Source organism: Centruroides vittatus, unplaced genomic scaffold (assembly GCF_030686945.1).
Source record: "Centruroides vittatus isolate TY-2023 unplaced genomic scaffold, ASM3068694v2 contig_824, whole genome shotgun sequence".
Taxonomy (NCBI): domain Eukaryota; kingdom Metazoa; phylum Arthropoda; class Arachnida; order Scorpiones; family Buthidae; genus Centruroides; species Centruroides vittatus.
In genome coordinates, this window is record NW_027122537.1 from 1,544,996 (window position 1) to 1,570,787 (window position 25,792).

General features: G+C 30.2%; 1 protein-coding gene across 1 annotated transcript; it reads right to left on the reverse strand.

Annotated features, from left to right (window-relative positions):
* Window positions 1-1,070: 1,070 nt before the first annotated feature.
* Window positions 1,071-25,565, reverse strand: Enoph (Enolase-phosphatase). Its single transcript, XM_067278881.1, has 6 exons — window positions 25,315-25,565; window positions 10,233-10,334; window positions 9,936-10,147; window positions 8,079-8,211; window positions 7,510-7,633; window positions 1,071-1,337 (listed from the first exon to the last, which is right to left on the reverse strand). Exons 1-6 carry the CDS (start codon window positions 25,393-25,395, stop codon window positions 1,207-1,209), a joined length of 783 nt encoding a protein of 260 aa, XP_067134982.1. The 5' UTR covers window positions 25,396-25,565; the 3' UTR covers window positions 1,071-1,206.
* Window positions 25,566-25,792: the final 227 nt, after the last annotated feature.

Here is a 25,792-nt window from a genome sequence, read left to right on the forward strand (position 1 = left end):
ACATTTTTCCCCACAAATAGGACAAATGTAGGAACAAATGGAATACAATTGAACTATAAAGTATTTATATATAGTAGATACAAGAACTAATAGTCTTATACAATATGTTTTCATAACACACTGAATTTTGCAAATTATTATTTGTGTATTCATGTACAGTACATATACAGGCTGACATTTATCTTTGAGAATATAAACTGAAATTAACATCATAGTTTCAAATTTAGTAAGAATTTCTGTCTTCCTATGTACTTGTGCTGAGGAAACAAAATCATGGAAATTATTTTATTCCAAATAATAATTATTTAAGATAGACTATGGTCTATTTACTTAGTTTCCTTATCACACAATTTTTTTGAAATAGATATAATTTTCAGTAATATCACTGCTTTTAACAAGCAAAATTTAATTTATATAGCAAAGTGAAAAACTTTCTGAGAAGAACATTAATTCACATATTTATTGATGGCATCAACAATAAATGTGAATCACAATATCAAATAATTTTGGCAAGAGAGCATTCTTTCTTTATTACTTTTACAGAATGTTTTATAAAAGCATGAAAAGACATTTATCAATTGTACACAACAAATTAATTATTTTTTAATTAGTTATTAAATATGTAAAATTGTTTATAAAATCAAAAGTTTGCCCCTAACCAAATAAATATAAAATTAATATAATTCTACTTTTTATATATATGTATGCATATATCATGAAGTCTGACCCTATATATATGTAGAGTCAGACTTCATGACTGATTATAATGAGAAATCATTCTTATCTGATAAATGTCTGAGGAATTGGATAACAATCCTTGAGAAATTAATTTTTCCCAAAAATTCATGTTGTTCACGAAACTAACAATTCTATACTTTCACTGCACATTCCAACAATTAGGATTTGTACTAAGAAATTATTACTGTATTGCATCTGCTGTTGCATTATCTATGCTAGGTATGCATGTATTTTGTCATAAATTTCCATGACAATATTTATAGACAAAAAATACATTGGATTAAATGATTACCACATAAAAAGAAGCATATACAGAATGGCACACAGTAATTTATTATATCATAATTTTCTTTCAGAGCATAATAATACACAATGAATATTTTGGAATCAATTTTTATTGCACTATGGGAAAAATATAATCCAATAATATAACATTTCTTATAAAAATATCAAATTAAAAAATATTAGTTATATTAATTGTAACTGATGAAAACTGGAAATACAATTAAATCTTGAAAGTTCTTCGTTAGACAAAGGTGCATTACCTTCTCGCAACAGAATTGCGACTTGCATTTTTGCTTTCAAAGCTGCATCTGCTTCTAAAATTGCATAAAATTATTAGATGGTTATGTAAATATGAAAAAAAAGTTAAGCCAATTTGAATTATGATTGGAGTTTATATTACATATCAAGCTTTAATCAAAGCAGAATCTTATAAAAAAAATTAATACATTTCATTATTTTTTATCATTTGATTCTAAATACACTTAAATTTAGATGATACATATTACATTCTTTAAATTAATAGCAAATAGTAGGCAAAGAATTTATTTTTACAAATACAGTTGACTCCGCATAAGTCGACACCCCAAGGGGAAGTGGTAATGTGTCGAATTATCTGATGTGATGACTAAAGTGAAGTTGGAAAAAAACCACAAAACTACAATTAGGAAAATACAGTAGTATAGGCTTACAATACATTGTGTCCTCCATTTACAATTACTCTGTAGATGAAAAACTGAAAAATTCGTTTAGTGTTGTTTGTTTTGAGCACTTAACTGTCTCGACTTTCTTTTTCAACAATCACAAACGCCTTGAAAACATCATCTTCGCAATTGCCAATTGTTGGCAAGTAACGTCTAAGGATTCTTAATACCTCTGGCATGAGAAAATGCAAAATTGGATTCTGGTGCGACGTTGATGTAGATTGTATATTTTCTTTTTGTTTACCTGTTGTTATTTTTATACATAAAATGTTAAGGCCTTTTTATTAATATGTATATATATATTAATAATAATAATATATTATTATATTATTAAATATATTAATTATATATTAATAAATAAATCAAGTCCCCTCCTGAAAAGAAATGAGTTCGCATCACACGTGTGGAGTGAATTCATTTTTTCAGGAGGGGGTGACGACTTATCGGAGTGTGGGACAGCAAAAGTATGTTGACTTATCCAGTGGTGACGAGTTAAACGGTGTCGAGTAAACTGGAGTTTTTTAACATTAATGCCTATGTAAGTTGGCCGGGACCAGAGAAAACTGACTACTTAACTGATGGTGTCGACTTATGCGGACTCGACTTGTCAGTTGTCCTTCAAGACTTTTGTATATCTAACCCCCAAAATTAGAAAACATACATAATGTATTTGTTTTAAATTAAAAATTAAGAAATAAAAAATTTTCTTAAATTTTGAGAAATACAATTAAAAAAAAAACTTTTGAGATAAAAACCATCTTGTACATTAGTTTTTCATATGAGTACATTTATTATGATCAAAAAACCTATGACCATCTAAAAAAAATAAAACAAGCAATCAAAATATTTGATATACTCAAAAAATTAAGGAAAACCTAATCTAATCTTAGCTTTGCAAGGATTCTCTAGGAAGTTATGCTTTTAACATACAGGGTGAACCAAAAGTAGGTGGAATAGGTTATGGTTGAAAAATTACATTTCATCTTGGACAAACATTTTGCACAAGTATCTTTGTGTATTAATTTCTTGAAATGCATCTCTGGTGTAGACTTCAAAGCTGTAAATTGTGATGAACATCAGTTTGAGCACCTGCATTGATAAAATTGTATTATAATCTCAACATTTATTGAGATTGATAAAATTTATATGTATATGTATTTACTGTCCACTTACTTTTGGTTCACCCTGTATTATAAAGACCAAACTGAATCTGTTTACAACTTTTCATTTAGTTATTTTAAAAATTTAATTGTGATGCTCAATATAAGTAATATGTCATACTGATATGTATTAAAGTGGCTGTAGAAATTAATGAAGTATTAACCTAAACGATATACGTATATACCTGAAAACTGAAGAGGGCTTGAACCTAGTATCTGGCAAAAATGCATATTGTGAACAATTTTAAGCATGGAATTTTTTAAAATAAATGTGGCTCTTTGATAGTACTTTAATTTCATTATTTTGATAGTCTTAGTTAGAAAGAGTAGAATTTAATGGTTTGATGTATTAGTCTTATTGAACATTACAACTTTTCATTTAGTTACTTGGGTGGCTTATGCAAATTTTGTCAAATATAAAGTAATTATAAAAAATAAAACAATAGAATTTAATCATTAAATCATTAACCATAGTTATCCTCCCAGCAGCTTCAATGATGGTTCATAATTTAATGATTAAATTCTATTATTTTATTTTTTATAATTGTTCCACAGATCAGTGGTTCTCAAAGTGGGCGCTGGAGGCAGGTACTGAACGGTGACCAAAGGCAAAAGTTGGGGTCACTGACAGCTGTTCCCTTTCCTCTGTTAAACAGATAAGAGAAAACATTGCGTTTAATGGTTTCCAGATGTTGAGAACGATGTACTGTATGGTAAGGGCACAAAGTGTGAGATTCATAGAAAAGTTTTCCTAAGAATATTTCCAATCCTTTCTCACACAAGAGAAAATGGGTTAGGGGGTGTTGGGTATAACTTTATGGAACAAAGGGGGCGGTGGATCGAAAAAGTTTGGGAATCACTGCCATAGATGGTCAAATTCAGTTATATCTTTAAGCATTGTTCAATAGAAACTTTGATCATCTATAATGTTCTTAAATTAAGTATCCTTATCTAATTCTCCTGACAAAGATTTTATTTTAAAAATATAAACACTAAAAATATTTCCAGAATATTAATGAGTAATATACTCTTTATAATCCAACTTTGAGTGATCTATCCAAACAAGCCAAATAATAATGAATACTAAACCTTTATTTTAGCTTTTTTTAAAAATTCCATTAGGTATCCACTGATGAGGTCTGTTAGAAAGGGTGAAATGCATATGGATTTGTTAAAAATGGAATTTTTAAAAAAAGCTAAAATAAAGGTATCTTAGATCACTCGAAGTTGGATATAAAGAGTATATTACTCGTTAATATTCTGGAAATATTTTATTTTTAGTGTTTATATAGTTAAGAAGTTTATACAAATTAAAAGCATGGGATAGGTAATATTCTATTATAATTTGAGGAACTTCAATTTAAGTAATTCTTAGAAAAAATTTGGAAATAAAAATATCTTATCATAATTAACAAACTTGTTACAAGCATTCAAGTTTAAGAAAACACTGTCCAAATTTGCTTGCAATCCTAAATTTTTTATTGGAATAAGATTCTTAAATCATTTTAATTTTTAATAATGAAAGTTCTTTATTGGAGCTCAAATTTAATAACAGTTTCTATAGTAGTATTGGGCAACTAAGCTCATCATCAGAAGAAACTAATTTATTTATCATTAATACATAAGAAAAGTCACAAAAGGACTACAGATCTCCAAGTCCCCCAAAAAATAAAAACCAACAATTAAAACAATAAGTAATATAAAAACACAAATACAAAAAAGGTTAAAGATAATATATGTAAACAAAATTTATACTTTTAAACCAAGAAAAAGTAACAAGTAAAAAAGAATCAAAATTAAACATACTTTGCAAAATATGATAAAAATAAGATCACTGTGAGATGGCTAATCTATAAAATGGCAAGTAGATATAAGAATATTGTAAATTTCACTGGATTATTCTTAAGTGTAGCCAATTTGACTGTATAAAATCATTAAAATATTTGAAGTATAAAAGCCAATCAAAATATTTAATTCTTTCTTTAAAATCAGGAAGACAGTTTAGCCCTGGCAACATTTGGAGATTGAGTGTTGGGAAGGCTACAAAATCTATTTAAAAATAGATATATTTTATCGAGTTCCTTGGAAATTTTGTTTAAAAGAGTAGGGGCTGCCATAGCCCAAATTGGCAAACTATAGTCGACAACAGATTGGAAGTCTGCAAAGAAAATGGAGCAAATAATGCTTTTTGAGGAAATGGGTTTACAGAAACGCCAAAAGGTATGGCGAGAGATTTTATTATTTTGTCTATGTGGCTTTTAAATTTGAGTCTGTTATCCCAAATTATGCTGAGGTCATCAACTGAAGAAATGTATTTGATATTTTGTGTGTTAATAAAGAGTGTAGGTTGAGGAGTATTGCTTAATAAAGAGTAGCTCATGACAATGGTTTTATGTGAACTGATTTTTAAATTGACTTTAGCAAGACGAGTTGTTAGAAGATCCTGATACTCTTCAGTCTGATCTGCATCGTAATTAATTATTTTGCTATCATTGTCATAGGTAATTATTGTTGATTTAAGTTGACTTTAATATATTGTTAATATAAACTGAAAAGAATAATCCACTTAAAATTTCTCCATCCTGCAGTATTTGTTGAATACTGCAGGATGGAGAAAAATTAGAAAATTCATTATTGCCTAATTTAATTTAATTTTGTAGGTACAAGATAAGAAGTAATTATTTAACCAGGAGTGATAAACAAGGTCTAAATCAAAATGATCATGCAGCACAGAAAGAAAGATGTTAGGAAGGAATCAAAGGCTTGGCTAATATCAATTAATATCTCATTAATCAATTAAGACCTCGTTAATTTTCAAAAAGTTTTAAAAAACTAACAAAATGCAGACTAAAATGAATTGAATTCTGTGAAATCATTATATGGATAATATTTTTAAAGAACCAGTAGATAAGAAGTCCAGTATTTTATATGGTTAATTTTTAATAGTATCAAAGTAGAATTTATGAGAATAATTTGTTTTATGCCCTTTTCCACTATTATGAGAAATTGATTTCTTTCTTTATAATTATTGAAAACTGATGAAATAATAAATGTAGTTTAAAAGTATTGTTGCGGTCACTTTAGAATCAACTAATGAATAATACACAGATGTCTAATGGACTTGCACCATCAACAAGCAATGCCTCCTGTTGTAAAAAGACTTCATATTTTAATTAAAAAAATTTTTTTTATCATTATGAACTTTTTTTTTTATTATCCTTGGAGATGCCTACTATATTTAATATGTCTTTGTTCCTTTAGATTGAATTATTTTACACTGTACCATCTTCCTGTGGCAATTAGTGTACTGATTAAATGAATGATTATTCTAACATAACTGAAATTTTTCTAATAGAAATAATTGAGGATCTTTGTAAAATTTTTTTTTACAGACAATTCAAACAAAATATTGTAAAAATTTTAAGAATTTGTAATCTGATGTAACAAATTCATTTTTTATACCATCCAGTCCTGGAGCAATGCATTTTTTTGTTTCAAAATAGAACAATCCATTCCATGAATCATGAGTGAAAAACTTGAAAAATATTGGGAGTGAAATGGATCATAAAAATTATTTCTAAACTTCAAGCAAGTATGAACTTAAAAGTTTGTCCAATCCTCTAGAGAAATTTGGCTATATACTTTTTTGAAGATTTAACATCTTTTCTTTGTCATTAGCATTTAGGCTAAGATTATGCAAATACATATCGATAAGTGATAAGCAACAAACTGTTTGATATTTTGTAATCAACCCAAAATCAACTGCTATATATATTTGTAAAAGACAAAGTTAGCTTTGGTAAAATTGAAATTTCTGTTTTAGCAAGCCAGCTCTCAATTGACTTTTAAATATTGTCTTGTACAAGACATTTGTATGAGACAATATTACACAAGAATCATAAATTTTACTCTTAAACTACAATACTGTGTTAAGAGATTCTTTTAATGCTTTTGGAGAATTAAGAGATTATTGGCAACAATTTAATTCCAGGCAAGCAAGAAGTTTGGCTTTCCATCACAAAACCACCCTCCACATTACTCTTTCCTAGTTAGTGAATATCTAGCAAAACTGAAAATACCTGTACTTCCATAGGCTTTCCTGTTTTCAACAAAATGGAAACTATACTGAGGGCTGCAGATTCAAATCAATAGAAAAGGTAAAGAATACTGCAATGATCACACTCAAGGAGGTAATGCAGAATGGGCTGCAAGACTATTTATTAAAACAGATGGCAAAGATGCCTTTATTTCAAAAGTGATGATGGTCTTTGTACTATTAATATAACTTTTGAGTATTATATTAAAAGTTTGATTTATATTTTTACTCTACTGTGTGTATAAATTTTTTAATTATAGGTATATTTTTGTCTAATTTCTACAGAATTTGAAATGTTATCTATTCAAATAAAAGTGAAGAATATCAACTTCAATTGTGGAGAATAAGGATCTTTTAATTTTAGAAAATCATCATTGTATTCATTTGGTCCTCATCAATCCTCTTCATATATATTCTTACCATATTATCAGATCTATGTAAACTACAAATTTCCACATAATTATAATTTTCACAATGTTACTTTCTAATTTTAAAATTTACATATATTAAATAAATGTAAATTCTTTACCTTTTGTTACATCTGTTAAAAATAAAATATTTTCTGGAGCTACTCCTATATATTCTGCAATCTTTACATAACTATGATGATCAAATTTTTGTCCTGTGTTTGTATCAAAATGGCCATCTATAAACTTACATATAATAAGCTTTAATTAGTATTTTATTGATATTTAGAAATTTATATTTAAACAATAATTTTTCAACTATTTCTTGAATAATAATTTTTTATATAATTTACATCATTTATAGTTAAATATTCATTACATTATCGAAATCATTCTAAGATATTAAACTTGAAATTTTAAAAACAAATGAATTAACAAATTTTATTAATTCATTTAAATTATTTAAAATACTATCTGTTTTTTTAAAAAATTCTAAAATTTTTCTAATAAATTGCATAAAGTTTAATTGAGAACTTCAATAATTTAAAGGATAAAGTTTAAAACATTCTTTTTTTTGAAAAGGAAATATTCATCATTTTGATTTTAATTTTTTACATCAATGTTTTATGCAAACAAATAAATCATTATTTTATATCAAAAAATTAGATAAATGTTCAGTTTTTTTTATTACCTGTAACAAATTTCCATAGTTACTGTACTGAAAAAGTAATTTCTGTGCTTCAACACTACCTGATGAATATATGTAAATTTGTTTACCTTCTTTTTTCCAGCTTTCTAAACAAGAAGGAACATCTTCATAGACACTAATTATTATAAAAAATGAAATAAATCATAAATAAACTTTTTGATAATTAATCAATAATCTTAACATAATACTAGCAATATATTTTATATGTAATTAACTACTAGTGTTGATTAATAATAATTTCCTACTGCATTATTCTATGAAGTGTGGGGACAGAAACACACGACCATCATCCTTTAGTAGCCACAACTGTCTAGGCCAGGGGTGACAAACTTATGATACAAGTGCCCAAAGTGGCACATTGGGAGAAATCATATGGAGCACAATGTATCTCATGATTTCATTTCATCACCTGATCATCCTTTTTTCACTTATTTACATGTATTATGTGAGATCTGGATTTTATCAGATCCACTTTTTGTAATAATTCGTGTTAGGAATTTTCCCCTAATATAAACATCCTGTCGAAAAACGGCCCTGGACGAGAAACTATGCGTACCCGGCCAAATAACAGTCAACAAGCCGTTATTCCCTCGGATGCAGGTAGATCATCTTGCACAATAGTTTACACTTAGCGTCCGAACTCGTCATAAGTTTTTAGTCCCGGGAACACCTATGACACAAATCGTCATCCGCTTACGATCACGTGACCGATTTCCCAGGCAAAAACTTATAAAAGCCACTCCTTCCACCCCCTCGGGGGAGTCTCTTATCATCTGCCGGAAAAACGCCGTCGCTCGTCGTCACCGACTCGGACCTTCTCCGAACGTCTCCACGCTAAGTTGCGATATTATAAACTGTGCCTATTTCGAATAATAAACCTTCCTTCGTGGATATCAAGTGTTAAACCTACGAAAGAAGAAGAACTAATGAGCAATTGATGAACTAATGAGGTATGGAACCAAATTGTAAGCTCTCTCTCTCGACCCCTACGCGCATTAGGGACTGTAGTTAGAGATTTTGTAGTTGTGTCCATTGTTATATCTTAATAAATCTTGTTGTTATTGTTAAATGGTCTCCTCTGTGTCTCGAATATCGCTTCGCCTTATCGTCGACCCCATCCGTCTTCCCTCCTATCCACTCGCAGTAACGCATAACGATCAGAAACGAACAGCCATCCTTGACAAGTGAGGCGGAAACGGGAGATACGACATCCTCCTACCTCCCCGTTTCACATTTTGGTGACAACACGAAAGGGGGTTACGACTCTTTCGGACCCCCCGTCGTCACAATTATAATTAAAGCATATTTGTTTTGTTTCTTTAAATATCAAATATCATAAGTTGATCATGTACTCGTGGATGCTTGAACACGCAAACACAATTTAAATTGCATTCAAATTGGAACATACAATTTTGGTTGATATTTTGCAATGAATACAACATCATGGACAAAGCTGTTCAGAAAATCAAAAATGAAGACTGCCCTTAAAACAACTGCAAGCATATGATCAACATAAATTGCATTAGAATTAAAAAACAAAAAATCCAGCAATGAGTTGCTTAACCGCTTTACAACCTCTCCATTTTTTATACACAGGTTTCTGAAACACCCTGTATATGTTGGAGAGTAAAATAAACACAGGCATAATCTCAGACCTTGTAAGTTCCTGCATATGGAAAATTATTCAAATAACTGGTTCTTCAAATAAGATGATTAAACATCTGGATTATTACAATATAAAGTTTGAAATTTATACTTCCTATTTGTAAATATGATAGAATTATCACATATTAAAATTAAAATAAAATTTAGATTAAAAAAATATATTATACAGCATACTGTGATTTTATTTCACCATTTTTGTAGCCAATTCTCCACATTTGTCCTTGAAGTTGCTTAAGAGCAGTTGTTTTTCTATCATAATCCATTTGTAACATTATATTATTAACAATAGATTTTTGCACAGCATTAATATCTTCTTCAGAAGGAGATTCTGGCAAATCTTCAATTTCAACAATTTCTTTGATTCCTTTCTGCTTATCTTCATTTACCTGATTATAATTCAAGTATTAAGTAAATATTAAGCTATACATAAACATTCAAAATGTAAATGTATTAAAATATTTATATTCTCACTTGTTTCTTTAAAGCTTCAATAGTTTCCATGAGTTCAGAATTACCCCAGAATTGTTTTAAGTAGTTACATATTGCTGATCTTGCATAAGGAAATAATGTGTTCTGAAAATATTAAATTGATATAAATTAATATAATGCCAATTGTTTTATATTAATTTATTAACATGATTATTTTATTCCAAATATGTAATTCTAAATATAACTCTTGCAAGTACCAGTATATTATTTGATCAACTTATTTATGTAGACTAATATAATTATTTTCAAACAGTACATTTATAATAATATACTAATGCAAGGATATTTTTTGATAATTATATGAAACCAATTCAAATACATGTGGTACTCATAAGTGGTCAACAGAACAAAATCCTAATTTAACTTAATAAAACACAATAAAAATGATAGAAATATGGTTTAAGTTTAAACTTTATCATAATACAATAGAGGTATGTTTGTTTATGTTTGAATAATATTTTTTCTTATATAGACAATAAAAAGATAAGCATGTGCTACAGTTTCCATAATCCTGTTCCTAAAGTTTCCTTATCTGGTTTCCTCTTTCATCTAACTCTGTTCTCAAGATTAAGGAAAGATAGATGGATGACAGTGGAAATTTACGTCTATAATGTTTTCAAATTGAAACCCAACAACTAATCACCAGATGCTAGCAACCATTAGTCCCCCTCCGGATTGCTTATTCAGGTATACCTCAGGTTACACCGTTTCGAGTTAAGTTGTTCTCGATTATACATCGTTTGTCAAAAAAGATAAACTTGATTTTTATTTTTCCATATAAGTCATTTTATTCAACTTTACGTCTGTCTGTCACAAATATTGAAGTCGTAATATCACTAGAAAAGCATTAAAAGCATATAAAATCATGTTAATGTACAATAAATAAGAATAAAAGTATATAAAATCATTTTAAAATACTCAGAATCAGAATCAAAATATCACAATCAGCTGTTGATGCTGATCCACAGCCATCTACATCCGCGATGTAAATAAACAAATTAAATGTAAATATTGGTAAATTTAACAAATTAGTTTTTTCCACTATTGAAAAATAATTTTAATAACCTTCAAAATCATTTTATTTTATAATGTCTTAGAGCAAACCACATTCCCAAATAAAGAGTCCGCAATGTACTGTAAACATCACCAAATTGTAAACATGTACTGTACATGTATTTGTAAATTTAATTATTTTTTTTCTGTACTATATTAAAAACTAAAATTTATTTGTTTGTAAGCTTAAAATAGATTCTTATTAACCACATATTACAAAAAATGCATTCATAAATAAAATACAGAACTGGGAATGGTTACTTGTAGTTTAGCCTAGTGACAAGTAAAGTCGCCTCTCCTGGAACCAATTACTGACATAAGGTGAGGTATACCTGTAGATCTTGTTGTTTCACAAAGTATGAATTTTTCAAAATTAAATCTAGAGTCTAAGAAAGTCTGTAACTATTTTAAATTTCTCTAATGATATTTTTGTTCATGCATATACATTCTCTTGTAAACAATAGAATTTTCTAGTCTAGAACAGTCAGTTTGTCATTTTTGTCTAAAGAAATTGATTTTAATGCTTTTATTGCCTCTAAGAAGCTTTAAGGAACTTACTTTACATTGTGTGCTTAATCAAGTACAGGCCTTAATCCTTTGATGAGTACTTCTGTATATATACATGTTACATTTGGTGGACTCTATGGAGTAAGCACGTATATAGACATTCTTCAATCTTCTAACCTAGCTAATATATTCTCTACAGCAGAGTCCTGCAAAAAAACTTAATATGGATTGAGAAGATGACGAGTTACTGAAAAGAAGAGTTTTATGAAATAATGATGCCAGTCTAAATAGCAAATTTTCATAATGGTATTATATGTGTACAGTACAAATTCACACACTTATTAACTAAGTGTGTGAATTTGTACTGTACATATAATATATAATAAGTTAATATAAATATGCTATGACATAGCATATTTATATTAAACTATATTTGCTGGTATATTTTTGAAAGTTTTATTGGCGTAATTTATTACTTAGGAAAAAAAATTAATGTAATGCAGTGATGTTCACATTACAGTCCCCAGGCAAAATCAGGCCCATGGAATGGATTAATTAGACTTTTATAATTGAAAGATTTAGAAACACACACAAAATTTGTAACTAGTTAAGTAACGCTACATCAACGTGTAGTCGGAACGAAGCTGCTCGCACCTTTATTTTCTAGATTATGAGGAAAAAAAAAACAAAGAATCATTCGTTCTCAACAATATATATGATTTCTATTGGATCATTTAAAGGTACAAATATAAGGTCAGAATAAGCCATTAATTAATTGCTATGCCAATGTCTCATGATGTCAGTCATTTTTTCACTGTACTCAATGTAACACAGATAAGACCGATAGCTGTTTCTTTTTTCCCTATATCTATTTTGATTTTTGGAAGAGTTAATCCCTGTGATTTATGTATAGTCATCGAGTATGCTAAGGTAAGGGGAAACTGTCTACGAAATGGCAATATACTGCCATCGTTCGAAGTGCATGTTATGGGGATTATTGGAAACAGATTATCATAGATGAAAGGTCCCTGATAGCTATCGAATTCCACTAAAATAAACAGAGGAAGAGTTGGAGGGCGAGCATTAGGAACATATATAACAGGGGTGGCCAGACTTTTTAGAACTTGAGCCATATATTGAAAACAGAATTCGTTGAAGAGCCGCATATACATATATACATATTTTTCCACAGCTAAAGACAAATTTGGTCAGTTTTTATATAGTAAAATAAACAGTACTAACACAATTTTGAAAAAATCACATTTATTAATTAACTTGCGTGACAATAAAAACATCACATTGATACATAAAGCTTTAAAAGATTGCACCACTATTAAAAATAATAACAATAAATCGACTGACTAACACAAAAAAAAAAAAATACAAAACGAAATCATTTAATATTTAGTCTTTACTAGTTGAAGGATGAATTTGTAAATTGGAAACTGAGTTTGGATAATTTGGTGTGTAATTTGTAACGGCACTTCTGAGCAATTCATTTAAATGGGAATTGGTAAGCTGCGAACGAAATTTCAATTTAATAAATTTCATATTAGAATATAAAGATTCAACTTCATACGTTGACCCAAATAATGATAACAGTCAACATGCTGCGTTTTTTAAATGACCATAATTATAATTATTTTTTCTATTAATGTTTTTACGTATTATGTTATTTAATAAATATTACATTTATTTTTAATAAATAATGTATAACGCTACCATATTTTGCCTTTTTTATTTCAAACAATATATTATTTATTTTATATTATCCAGGAATCATACATAAAAAATAATAAAAGCAAAATTAAAAAAAAAACCAAATTTGGTATAAATTTAAGTATCTTGCAGTGAGCCACAAGTATACTAGAAAAGAACCGCGTGTGGCTCAAGAGCCACAGTTTGGCCACCGTGGAATATATAATGTAGCGTATAGTTCCTAGTGAACCATTGACGAGATCTCCTTGCACCCATAAGTTGACTCTCAGAATGATTCTGGCATTAACTGAGAGATTCAAAAACTTGGAGGGACCGAGAAACCAAGAGCTTGAGTCATCTTTGGACGAAGGCAGAGCAATATCTAAAGTGTTTTCAGATGATATATAACAGGCATGGGCAAGTGCGGCTCTTTTTGAGTTACATGCGGCTCTTGCTGAAAGTGCTATCCTTTCTCGGCCTTACCATACTATCCACCACGATAGTACAGAACTGCGGCTCCCATGCATTTTGCAAAACCTACATTTCGGCTCCCACTGAACTCTTGCTTGCCCACCCCTGCTGTATAAGCAAAAGGGCATCCAGTTGACTGCAAGTAGTCTTCATTGCTTTGTTTAACTTGCTCGTTTGTTGGATATAGCTCTACTGCCGTTTGGAACTGATCAAGTTCATCTCTGGATAAATAGGCTCAATTTCTTGTCGTCAGAATGTTCAGATCTTATCAGAGAAATCACTCGAAGCTAGATGTTGTAAGACATCCGTGCGGGAACTATCTGCCCTATTTTGTCTATGAGAATTACTAAGTTCAATGAACTTCTCAAAAGAATCAAATGCGAATCTACCTTGTTGGAACATTACATTGTAAAAACACTCGAGTAGAGAAGAGTATCTTTAACAAAAGGAAGCTGACGAAAATCACCAAACAAATACATAAAGAATCCACTAAAAGGCTCATCTTTCTCGGGGTTTATCTCTCAATCTTCTCTCGATCATGTAAAGCATTCTTGCACCAATCATTGACATTTCATCGATGATGATGAATTTGAGCGACTTCATCTCAATTTGGAATCTCTGCGCAGCTTCTCCATTTAGAGATCGAAATTTTGTACTAACGATAGGAAGACGAAGGAGAGAATGGATCGTAAAGCCATCAATATTGATCGCTGCTGATCCACGTTTTAAAAAGACTTGTTTAAACTTATTATTCTATAAAGATTCTTTATATTTGTTGTGTGTCCAGTTAGCGACATTTACCTTTCAAAATTATCGTTTTAATGCTTGTCATATTTTCCGACCACCAGATGGCGCTTCTACACGTGCGTGCAAAAAGTGACTAACACTTGACTTCATGCATTCCTTGTCAACAAAATAACTCTAGAATGAGTTGTCCGATCTTGATGAAATTTTCCACGACGACTCATCATCACTCAAGGATGAACTGGTTAAAATTTCAACTTTCAAAAATGATCCATACTGAAGAAAAACACCTATATCCAGTTCTACAAAACGGATCATTTTTGAAAGTTGAAATTTTAATCAGTTCATCCTTGAGTGATGGTGAGTCGTCGTAGAAAATTTCATCAAGATCGGACAACTCATTCCAGAGTTATTCTGCAGACAAGGAATGCACGAAGTCAAGTATTAGTCGTCACTACGTTCCGACAACTAGAAAACTTTATTTTTGCTCTCTACAACCACAGATGAGTAACTGACTAGATAGCAAATAAGTTGTTTTCCTGCCTGTTAGTGGGATGTTAATTGCTAACACTTATATTCAGATACAATATGAACATATTTGACACACCATTTACAAATAGGTTGCCAGACTTCCTTTATTTCAAAAGAAAATCTTTTATTTAAATCAGAAAGAATGCAATTTATTTTTCAATGATTTGCCTATATTTCATAATGGCAATGGCAGATTTCAGCACAGGCATATGCCTATTTATGTATGTACATCAATTCATATTCTTTGCCATAGAAAGCTATAGTTTATCCATTGCTGAATTTCCCACTAGTCATATGAGGCAGACATCTAGGGGTCCTAGGTCTTGGGATTTCAAAATTGAAAAGAATAATAATAATTTTATCATTGCAATTGTATAGCATCATTTATAAATAATTCTATAACTATACTTAGACATTACTATTTTATAATAAACAACAACAAATAAGTAAGAATAAACCAAAATTATTTAGAGAGATCCCCATCATCTCTACCTAGGGTCTTAATTTGCCACTGGATTTACCATTAAATATTTTAAGTTCTAAAATTTGCAAATATTTATAATCAATACAAAAATTATAATTTTTAAATCAAATTCTAATAATGATAAACAGAATGTTTAGTTAGTAACTAAAAAATCATTCACTTTTTTGAGATGGTGTGGTGTGAAGTGAAAGTTGTAGTAGTAGAATTATTTACTTTTAAGTGTCCTTTAATCCAGTCATAGAAACCTGGCAACCTACTTATAAATGATAGAAATAAGCCTACTTTTGGTATATATGGAATATACAAAATATTTATGGCCTGCCTATCTAAGACTTATTCACAGTTTGATCTGCCAATCAAAAAGTTTGGGTACCACTGAGGCTGTTCAAAAGGAAGCAGTTTTGCAAATTAAGGCTGCTAAGTATTTTGCAATAATTCTTGATTGCGCTTTTTACTTCAGTCATCAGGAGTAAATGTCAATGGTAATTAGATACATAGCTGATGTATACAATTAAATGCACTAGGGGAAATATACAAACAATAATTTCTTTGTAGTGGAAAATAGCTCAGTGAAAATCTGTGTAACATCCTTCTACACGAACTTCACACACTAGAGCTGGATATTAAGATATCCATGGACAAAGGTATGATAACGGTGCCAATATGAAGGGACACACCTCAGATATGCAAGCAAGACTTCTAGAGAATTCAAGAGCTTTCTTTACAACTACATCCAAACAACACAATTACAACCTAATTTTGGAAGATGTGGCCAAAACAATGATTGTCCAATGCAATATTTACAATGTGATAGTTTGTGACAGAATTGTTGAGTCGAAAAAAAAAGAAAAAGATGATTGAATACGTAACGTTTGAGTACACAGTTAATAATTAGCGATTTGGAATACAATAATAAGTAGATATCAAAACGTTATTTTGCAAGTTTCCCATTACACATAAATCTTAGTGGAAAACATTACAATAAGTATTTAGCAAGCTCGCTTTTAGCAATGACAATAACACTGATAATAAAAAGTTGGTTACATCATCTTTTTGTAACTCAGAATACAATAAACAAAAAATTTTTTAAAGATGTAACGAAATAAGACAATAGAAAAGCAATAATCATCGTCATCTTAACGCATGGATTCAAATTACAGATTAACATAAAAATGTTTGCCCATTACAATTATTAATCACAGGGCGTAGCCTCCATCAAATCGTAAAACTGTAAAACTATTATCAATCAGTATTAACATTAAATAATTATCAGGGTGGCAACGCAAATAATTTTGCATGTTTAACACAATATAGTAGTGGTTAACAAAAGGAGTAAATAATATATAACATAAGGAATAAGTTAGCCAGCCACAATGTTTAGCAAAGGTAACTAGTACCAAAACATATTGTTTTAAGAACATAAGTATTTACAGTTGCATTTCTTCTGTGATTCCTAAGGTGGAGTGTCTTCACGTCTCATTTTCTAGTCTTCGTCACTGGAGATGAAGGATTGGTCACTTTCGCTTCCATTATGGTCTGTCTCTTGATTGGTAGAATAATCTTAGTTTTTGTTGTTTGGTTTGGAGATCAGTGCACCAGTGTTCTTAATATATTTTTCCAAGGCTTTAAATAGTTTTATATTAGTCATTAAGTCACTTTCTTTGGGTGGCCAGTTTGTGCCTTCCAACATGCATGTGCATTGCAAGAGTATTCTTGGTGTTTCGTACTTAATGCAATAAAAAAGGAAGTGGTCTGTTGTTTCTTCGCAGTTGTCAATGTCACATAAACTGTTGTCTGTTTTCTTGAAGTGTTTTAAGTAAGATTTAAAATTCTCGTGTCCTGTTAAACATTGAGTGAGTTCGAAGAATGGCTGAAAGTTTTTATTTCATATTCTTTCTTCAATTGATGGTAGGAATTTATAACACTGTCTTCCTATGGAAGATTTGTCCCAACTAGTTGGCCACAGGTTTGCAATTTGTTGATTAATGTAGATGTTAATAAGGCTGATGGGGATATGAGAGTAAGTATGTTTTTCTAATAAATGTGATGCTGACGCCATGGGGTTCCATGGAACCTATGGTTGCTTTTTCATGCATTCCTATCTTACTTTATTCCTCTTCCTTCTTATCTCTAACTTTTCTTTTTTTCTTCCTTCCTCTTCATAACAGGGTAGTCTGGTGCTTTTGAAACGGATAGCCCTTCTCTTCTTTAATCTTGGATTGGATTGTCCAATGCAATGATTTTTTTTGGAACTCTGCAGTGCATTTACAGTGATGCAAAAAAGGCTGCAGTGCAGCCTTTTTGCATCATTATTTAAAAGATATAGAAAGTATGAAAGGTGTATAATACCAAGCTGCTAAAATCTGTGATGAGCTAGAAAGGTTAGCAGGAAATACTAATGATACTCAAGCAAAAACATGATGCTTAATTATTAGTCAGTCAAATTAACAGATTATGTTTTTTGTCTTGCTAGTTTTTTAGTGTTTTTTACTATTATAAGTGCATTTTGTGAATAAGAAACTCCACAGTAATACCTTGAATATTACTACAGGGTTTCATTCCATAAGCTTTGTAACTGGTTAAAGACTACAGAGAAAAGGTTTTAATGACTGATACCAATGAACCTGCCAAAGACCTAGCTATTTAAGCTTGTATTCAAGACTCTGAATAAATACTTATGCTAAAAAAGAAAATTATTTGATTATGAATCTGAAGATGTAATTTTGTTAAATCCAAAAACAGCTTTCAGAGTTTCAGAGTACAATACATTTGCAGTAATTTATCTGCACTTGTAAACATTTGGGCCACTGTTTGAACAACTGAAAAAACATTAAAATTTATTTGGATTTTTTGCGCAATTTTCAAGACCTGTCCAACCTGTCCAAGGATACCAAAAGAAAAATGTGCAGAAGATGTGCAAGTGGATTGTTAGATGTTCTTTTTCCTGTTGACAAATTAAACCACAAAACTGGCTGATACAGATAGTTACCTGCTTTGTGAGGGGGCATATAAATCAATTCTGCCAATAGAAATTTGAAACTCCATGAAAATGCTTGAATTCCTTGCTTGCAACAACTGACCTACTGCATTTTCCAAATTTATTTATTGCTCTTCAGATTTTCTTGACAATCTCAATGACTGTGACATCAGATGAAAGAAGTTTTGTCAAAGCTGAAACTAATCAATACTTACCTGATATAATCAATTTACCAAGAATGAACTGCCTGGCAATTATGTCTATTGAATCTGAAATTCAGAAGAGTTTAAACTTAGATAAAATCCTAAAAGATTTTGCAGAGAAAAAGCAAGAATGATAACTTTTTTCATAATAAAAGGCAATAATAATATGACTTATTTATAATTCATTATTAATGTTAGTGATTTTTACAAATCCAAAAAACTGACAAGTTGTTCCCAACAATGTGTTACACAGTTTTTACCTGAAGAATTAAATTTAGTATTTTTACTAAATCATTTTACAGTAACTAAAACAAATTATTTTGTAACTATTTACTTTTAAAGATAATCTAAGAATTTTGTTTGTTTACTTGTACAGGTATGCAGTTTTATATTAAAATGCACTTAGATTCTTTGATCCATTAACTCACATGCACTTTTTAATCTCACATTTTGATTACTTTCCATTCTATCATAAAGATATAAATTCTGTAATAAACTTTATTTATATCTCTAACATTCTACAGATCTTGACTGAGCCTGGGACTGAAAAAATGTTTCCAATTGTTTCCAAAATCCTGCAGCTTTTAAGGTCAACCTTGTCAGAAATAAAAACATAGTGGAATAAATGCTTTATTTTACTGAGAGTATCAGCCTTTTTTTGTTTGATAGAAACTCTTTTGCATGTAGCAGGTTGAAAGGTCTAAAGACCAGACTGTTCCAAATAATTTGGCATCTGAAGTGAGCCGACGAATCGTACCAATCTACTTTTATTTCTATAAACATTCTGACACCTTTTTAGTATCCCTTCCAATTTGGCACCTGTGGCAATTGCCTGTCCACTTCATCTGTCACAAGTCCCAGATAGTTATTCCTTTTAATTCAAAGATATCATATATTATATTTGCCAACCTTAGATTATAGATGAAGCTGACTTGATAGCTAGGAAAAGCCAATATTGGAATGGCTGAGAAATAAAAATACAATTAGTAGAAAGACTGCAGACAAAACTTGCATTTTTAAGCAATCATTCCATCTTCATCCTATTTATCACAATAATAAGCTTGTAATATTAAATTTTCCTACTAAATAGATTACTAGCAGTAAAACATCTAGCAATGACTTGTGTAACTTTCATAGCTGTTATGAGATTTTATTTAAAAAATAGCTTGTATTATTAATCATCATAAATAAATAAAATTGTGTATAGTGCCATCTATTACAAGATTTTGTTATAAAAACTTTCTATATTTTTAACAAGCAATTATTTTATTTTCAGATCTAGGGTTTCTCAAACGGGATCTCGGGATCCTGGCTGTTTTTTCAACCCAGAAATATCCTGGGAAAGCCCACAAATTTCTTAAAAGTTCACTTTTTTCTTTTTTTGTGTTAAGGTTGAGGAAATTTTGCAAATAGAAAGTATAATTAACTCATAAACTGTCAGAATACATTTGTATTTATTAATTTTAAGTCTGCTTATTCGTTTTTTAAATTTTTGCTTGTTATGAAATCTCACAGATTATCAATAATCAATATGTATTTGTGGCAGCTACTCTGAAAATTCTTTACTTGTCAGAACCTGTAATATCTCGAATAATTGCACCAATGCTGTCTCAATTTTAACTATGTCCAGTAGCTTCAATAACTGCATTATGCCAGGTTGTGCAAATTGGGCAAGGATACAAACGAGTACGAAGTCTGCAAGTATGAAGTTTTTCTTCATAAACCTGATTATTAAAGCCAAATGAACTGCCAAATAAACTTGATACCGCTATTAAAGCAGCTGAGGTAGACAAATCAAGAATAGTTGAGAGCAAAAGAAGTATTACAATGCATCTTGAAAATGAACTAGAAATCTTTGATGCCATGGGTGAAACACATAACATTTGTCTTCTCTTAAATGCATTAAAGACGATTCTACCCACATCCATTGAATTGGAAGGGACATTTTCAGTTGCGGGACTTTTCATTATTAAAATAATAACCAGATTGAGTGATCAGAGTATTGACCATCTTTGGTTTTCAAAATCTTATAAAAATTTACAATAATATTTTCTATTATGTTTTATTTAAAAAACGAAAATTACCTTCTAACTTTTTATAACTTTTTCTAATTTTTTCTTTAAATTTTCAACTCAGTTCAAAGGCATTTTTTTTCTTTTGTAAGCAGTTTGCAACAAACTTTAACAAATTTTTTCATTTATGAAAATTTCTACATAATTCAAAGGTAATTTTAATATATATTTTACACATTATTATTAATATTATGATTTTGAAGGTTGCAGAAGGTATTAAATTACTTTTAAAAATGAAAAATAATTATATCATTTGATTTCAAGATATTTATATATTTTAAAAATAATTAATTATATCCCGGGATCCCAGGAAACAGTTCACTTTTTTCCTGAAATCCTGGGACAAGCAAAAGACCAGGAAATGAGAAACCCTAGTCAGATCATCACAATGCCAAGCTGCAAGGTTTAATCATATTTTTAATTTATTTCGTTTATAATATATGCTCTCTGCCTCAAATTAGTAGCATCTTGCCCCTGTACCTCATACTTTTCCTTTAACAACAGAGTCGTGCCAGTCATCTATTAACTGATTTCAGGGGAAAACTTTTAAATTGAAATAACATGACTTCTGGTGCAAACCAGAAGTTAATATATGATCAATCTCCTGCCCCTAAGATTTCCATATTTGGTCTCAGATTTCATCTATCTAATTCTGTTCTTGAGATTAAGGAAAGACAGATGGACGACAGTGGGAATTTATAGGTCTACAATTTTTCCAAATTGCAGCCCAATTATTATAAAATGGCAAAATACTTAATTTTGACAGTAGGGATAAGTTTTATATTAAAAAAAAAACTGTAAATGCTAACAAGTAAAATCTTCATTAAGTCTGACTCCACTCAAGATGTGACATGACCAACCTGTATCTCTCCATCCTTCGACCTTTAACCACCAAAATTGAATAGCATCAATGCCCCTTGTACACAAGCTACCATGTCAAATTTTGTTTCTTAATCTTTACCCCATCCTGAAATATTAAATGAAATAGATGCTAACACACACACAAGCACACATCCATTCAGAGAATTTTTTCCTGTTTTTTTGACATTTTGGGTTTAGGAGATCTCAAAATCTGGAGATTTACAAAAAATCAAAGGGTCAAATTTGATATTATCCCTTGTTATTTATATATAACAACCAGGAAATTAAAATATCAAATACATAATAGTAGTACATTGTACTATACATAATAAGTATTATGTAAAACAGTGGTGTAGCAAACATAACTGGTGCTCAGGGCACGACACTTTATTGGCGCCCCTCCCTCTCCAGAAACACATATAGTAATATAATATATAGAATTTACTCATAATAAGAATATAATACAAATAATAATAGAATGTAGTGCCTACCTTAAAATATCTATAATATATTACAAATAGTTACTATTACCTTCATGCCCCGGGCACCACTCACAGAGGGGTGCCTGGGGCATGATAGACCCCCTTTCCCCCTCGCTACGCTACTGATGTAAAAAGTTAATTATCTACAGAAAAAAATTATAAAAATTAATAACTTTTTTATAGCCTTTAGCCTAGAGAATGTGATTTAGTTTTAAAAAAACTTTCAAATTAGCTTTCTCATACCAAAGAGCAGAATATTTCATTTAATTATGAAACATTCCATGCCAACTGTGCAAACCTCCATACTTAACCCTCTCTGACTTTTTTTTAACAGTAAGATAGATTATGGTCTTAAACTAAGATGTGCAAAATTTAGGATCTGAATGTTTTATGGTTTCTGAGATAGAGAACTTGATATGGAGATCACTTTTCTCCACATATTGCATGAATAGTCAACTTTGTCCTCCTATTTTTTGTATCATTAAAGCAAGCATACATTTTCAAATTTGGTAGCTTAGGACAACTTTTATCTGTGAATTTTGTAGCTATGTTAGTCATATTTATTAGCCTAGCATAACTTTTCTGTAATTTGGGAATAAAAATTGATTTTGTACAACTGGATTTATACTTTAACAACCTATAACTCATAAAGCAATCATGTGCATCCTCTAATTTGTTTGTTAATTATCCATATGGATGTCATTACTCACATAAAGTAAGAAACCTTGATCTTTCCAACTTGAAGAAATATGCTTAAGTAAAAAAGCCTTATGGCTGATTTAAACACTTCCATTTCTGGGTAAACAAACTTATTTCACATGGGTTTGAGATAGACAATGATCTTTTATTGTTTTCTAATGTAATCAAATGATTTTCCAACAATACTTGCAGAAAAATTTCCATTTTCGTATATTCCTCATCTTGGAACTCTTTTGCATAATCTTTAGCTATTACATTAACACTAAATCAGAGCTGTCTTGAAAATATAAATAAATTTACACAACAATAACCTTGAAACAGCAAAAAAATTTACTAACTATAATGTTTTTGGATGTTTTTTTTGGCTGTTCCAAAGTTATGTGAATTTATGATAACAGGCAAATGGCTTTCTCAGCACATTTTTCTTGCAAATGGAGTAGCCATTTACTACAGTGCTTTATGGCAACAGTACAAGACCAAGCATACAACACAATTGTAAATGTAAACTGAGAATGAAACTCAAGTTCTGTGGTTTTAAAAACCCAATGTTCTCTTGCTCTAGGTTAACACAGTCTGAAATTATACACATCTGCAGAACAATCAAAAATAGAAAATTCTGAAGTCCACAGATTTATAAATATTAATTAAAACATAATATTTCTAGTTAATGTATTTATTGCTATCATAAACAATGTAATCATCATCCATGGAAAAATGGTGCTCTTCATAATTCTCTTGCCTCCAGTTATAGATTGTTAAAGTATGAATTCAGTTGTACAAAATTGATTATCATCCTCAAATTATGGAAAAGTCATGCTGGACTGAAAAATGTGACTAACATAGCTGAATTCACAGATAAAAATTATCCTAAGTCACCATATTTAAAAATGTATGCTTATTTCAATAATGCACAGGACAAAGTTGACTATTTATGCAATGTGTATGTAAAGAAGAATGAAGTGATCTCCATATCAAGGTCTCTATTTCAAAAACCATAAATCATTCAGATCTAATATTTTGCAGATCTTAGTTTAAGACCACAAGCTATCTTACTGTGGAATTTGAACTAAATCAGAGGAGTCAAGAACAGAGGTTTTGCACAATTGGCATGAAATGACTCCTATCACATTTTGAGACAAAATTTCACACAGAGCAATTTTTTAGAAAAAAAATTAATCTTTCATATTTTTATCAGAAATTTAAAGCTTCCGTTAAAATTCTCTGCAACATATGGCATCTGGTAACATCAAACTCAAAGGAAACATTAATAGCAAAGAGTGGATAATTTCTAAAAAACAGCAATAGAAAAACAAACTTGGAATTTTCAGTATTTGTCATAAAGCCACATTTGTGAAGACAATTTATTAAAGGTTATGTTATCTCAACAAGGTGAAGGTTTTCTAGCTCAGGCTATCTGACAACTGCTTACAAAAGCAACTATGGTACAACAGCCTATATTATTCTTTCTGGAAACACACATGTAGATACTGTAATTTGTTCTTAACATTTCTTTATTTCTTTCCCATTTCTCAATAGAAAATAGATGACATCAACTGAAGTTAAGGGTCTTTATAAATGTAACAACTTTCATTTAATTGTGGTTAATGGATTTAATACAATCACATAATTTTAGTTTAATGAGCTAATGCTTATTAAATCAAAAACTCTGATTAGATTAAACTTTTTAGTCCAGTCTAAAAATTCTGACTGTCTAAATCAGTGATTCTCAACCACTGTGCTGTGGCACTTTAGTGTGCTGCAAGATTTTTGAAGTGCGCCATCAGTGAAAATACCCATACATAAGTGACGTCAGACAAATAGTTCAATTAGTTCTACCTACCTAGGGAGCATTTGGAAATTGTAACCGGTGTTACCAGTAACTGCTGGTAGTTACCAAAGCATGACCTAAATAACCAACTGTGTTTAAAAATCACTGTTATGACGTCACCGGTTGTCCTGCAATACTTACTGAAGTAATTGAGTGTGCCGCCAAATTTTTAATTATTAAAATGTACCTTGACGAAAAAAAGGTTGAGAATCACTGGTCTAAACTTTACTTTAGTTAATCAGAATGTTTGAAATCGAGATCAGATACCGAATATAACTCTAAATAAGGTTAAAAATGTCGAGAATCTCTTCATATAAACAAAAATAGTCGTATATATCCTGACGTGGAATGACATCCCTTTACATTGGGTCATTATATTACCAATTATTTTAAAACAATATAAGAACTGAACGCTAAATATGCTAAGTATGTAAATAATTAAAATATAAATTACTTTGACAAAACTAATGGAAGTAGTGGTTCCTTCGATGTCTAAAAGACAAACATTAATGTTTTCCAATTTCAAGGAAGACATTTTGATCCTAAGTATATACCGTTATAAATTATCGATTACTGTATCAAATATTATGCTTTTCGTAGCACACAAATATCCTTCCCAATATACAACAAACTTTAAACCGAACACGTGACTTTATTTATTATTTGTTCCGTTCTATTGTCACACAAGTATCTCGTCCAACGAGGTAGAGTAACCGTAGAGGCGGAAGCGCCGCCAGACGGAAGCAACTTGAAACTCTGTCCGCCATGTTTCCTTTAGTCAAAACAAGAGGCGGACTTCTAAACGTGATAGAAAGCGTGTATTTCAATGAAAGAAAACCATACCTTCCAACATAAACCCACGAACAAGAACAAGAACAAATGAAAGAAAGAATACCATTTAGCATTCAAATGTAATAAATTAGACATTCAGA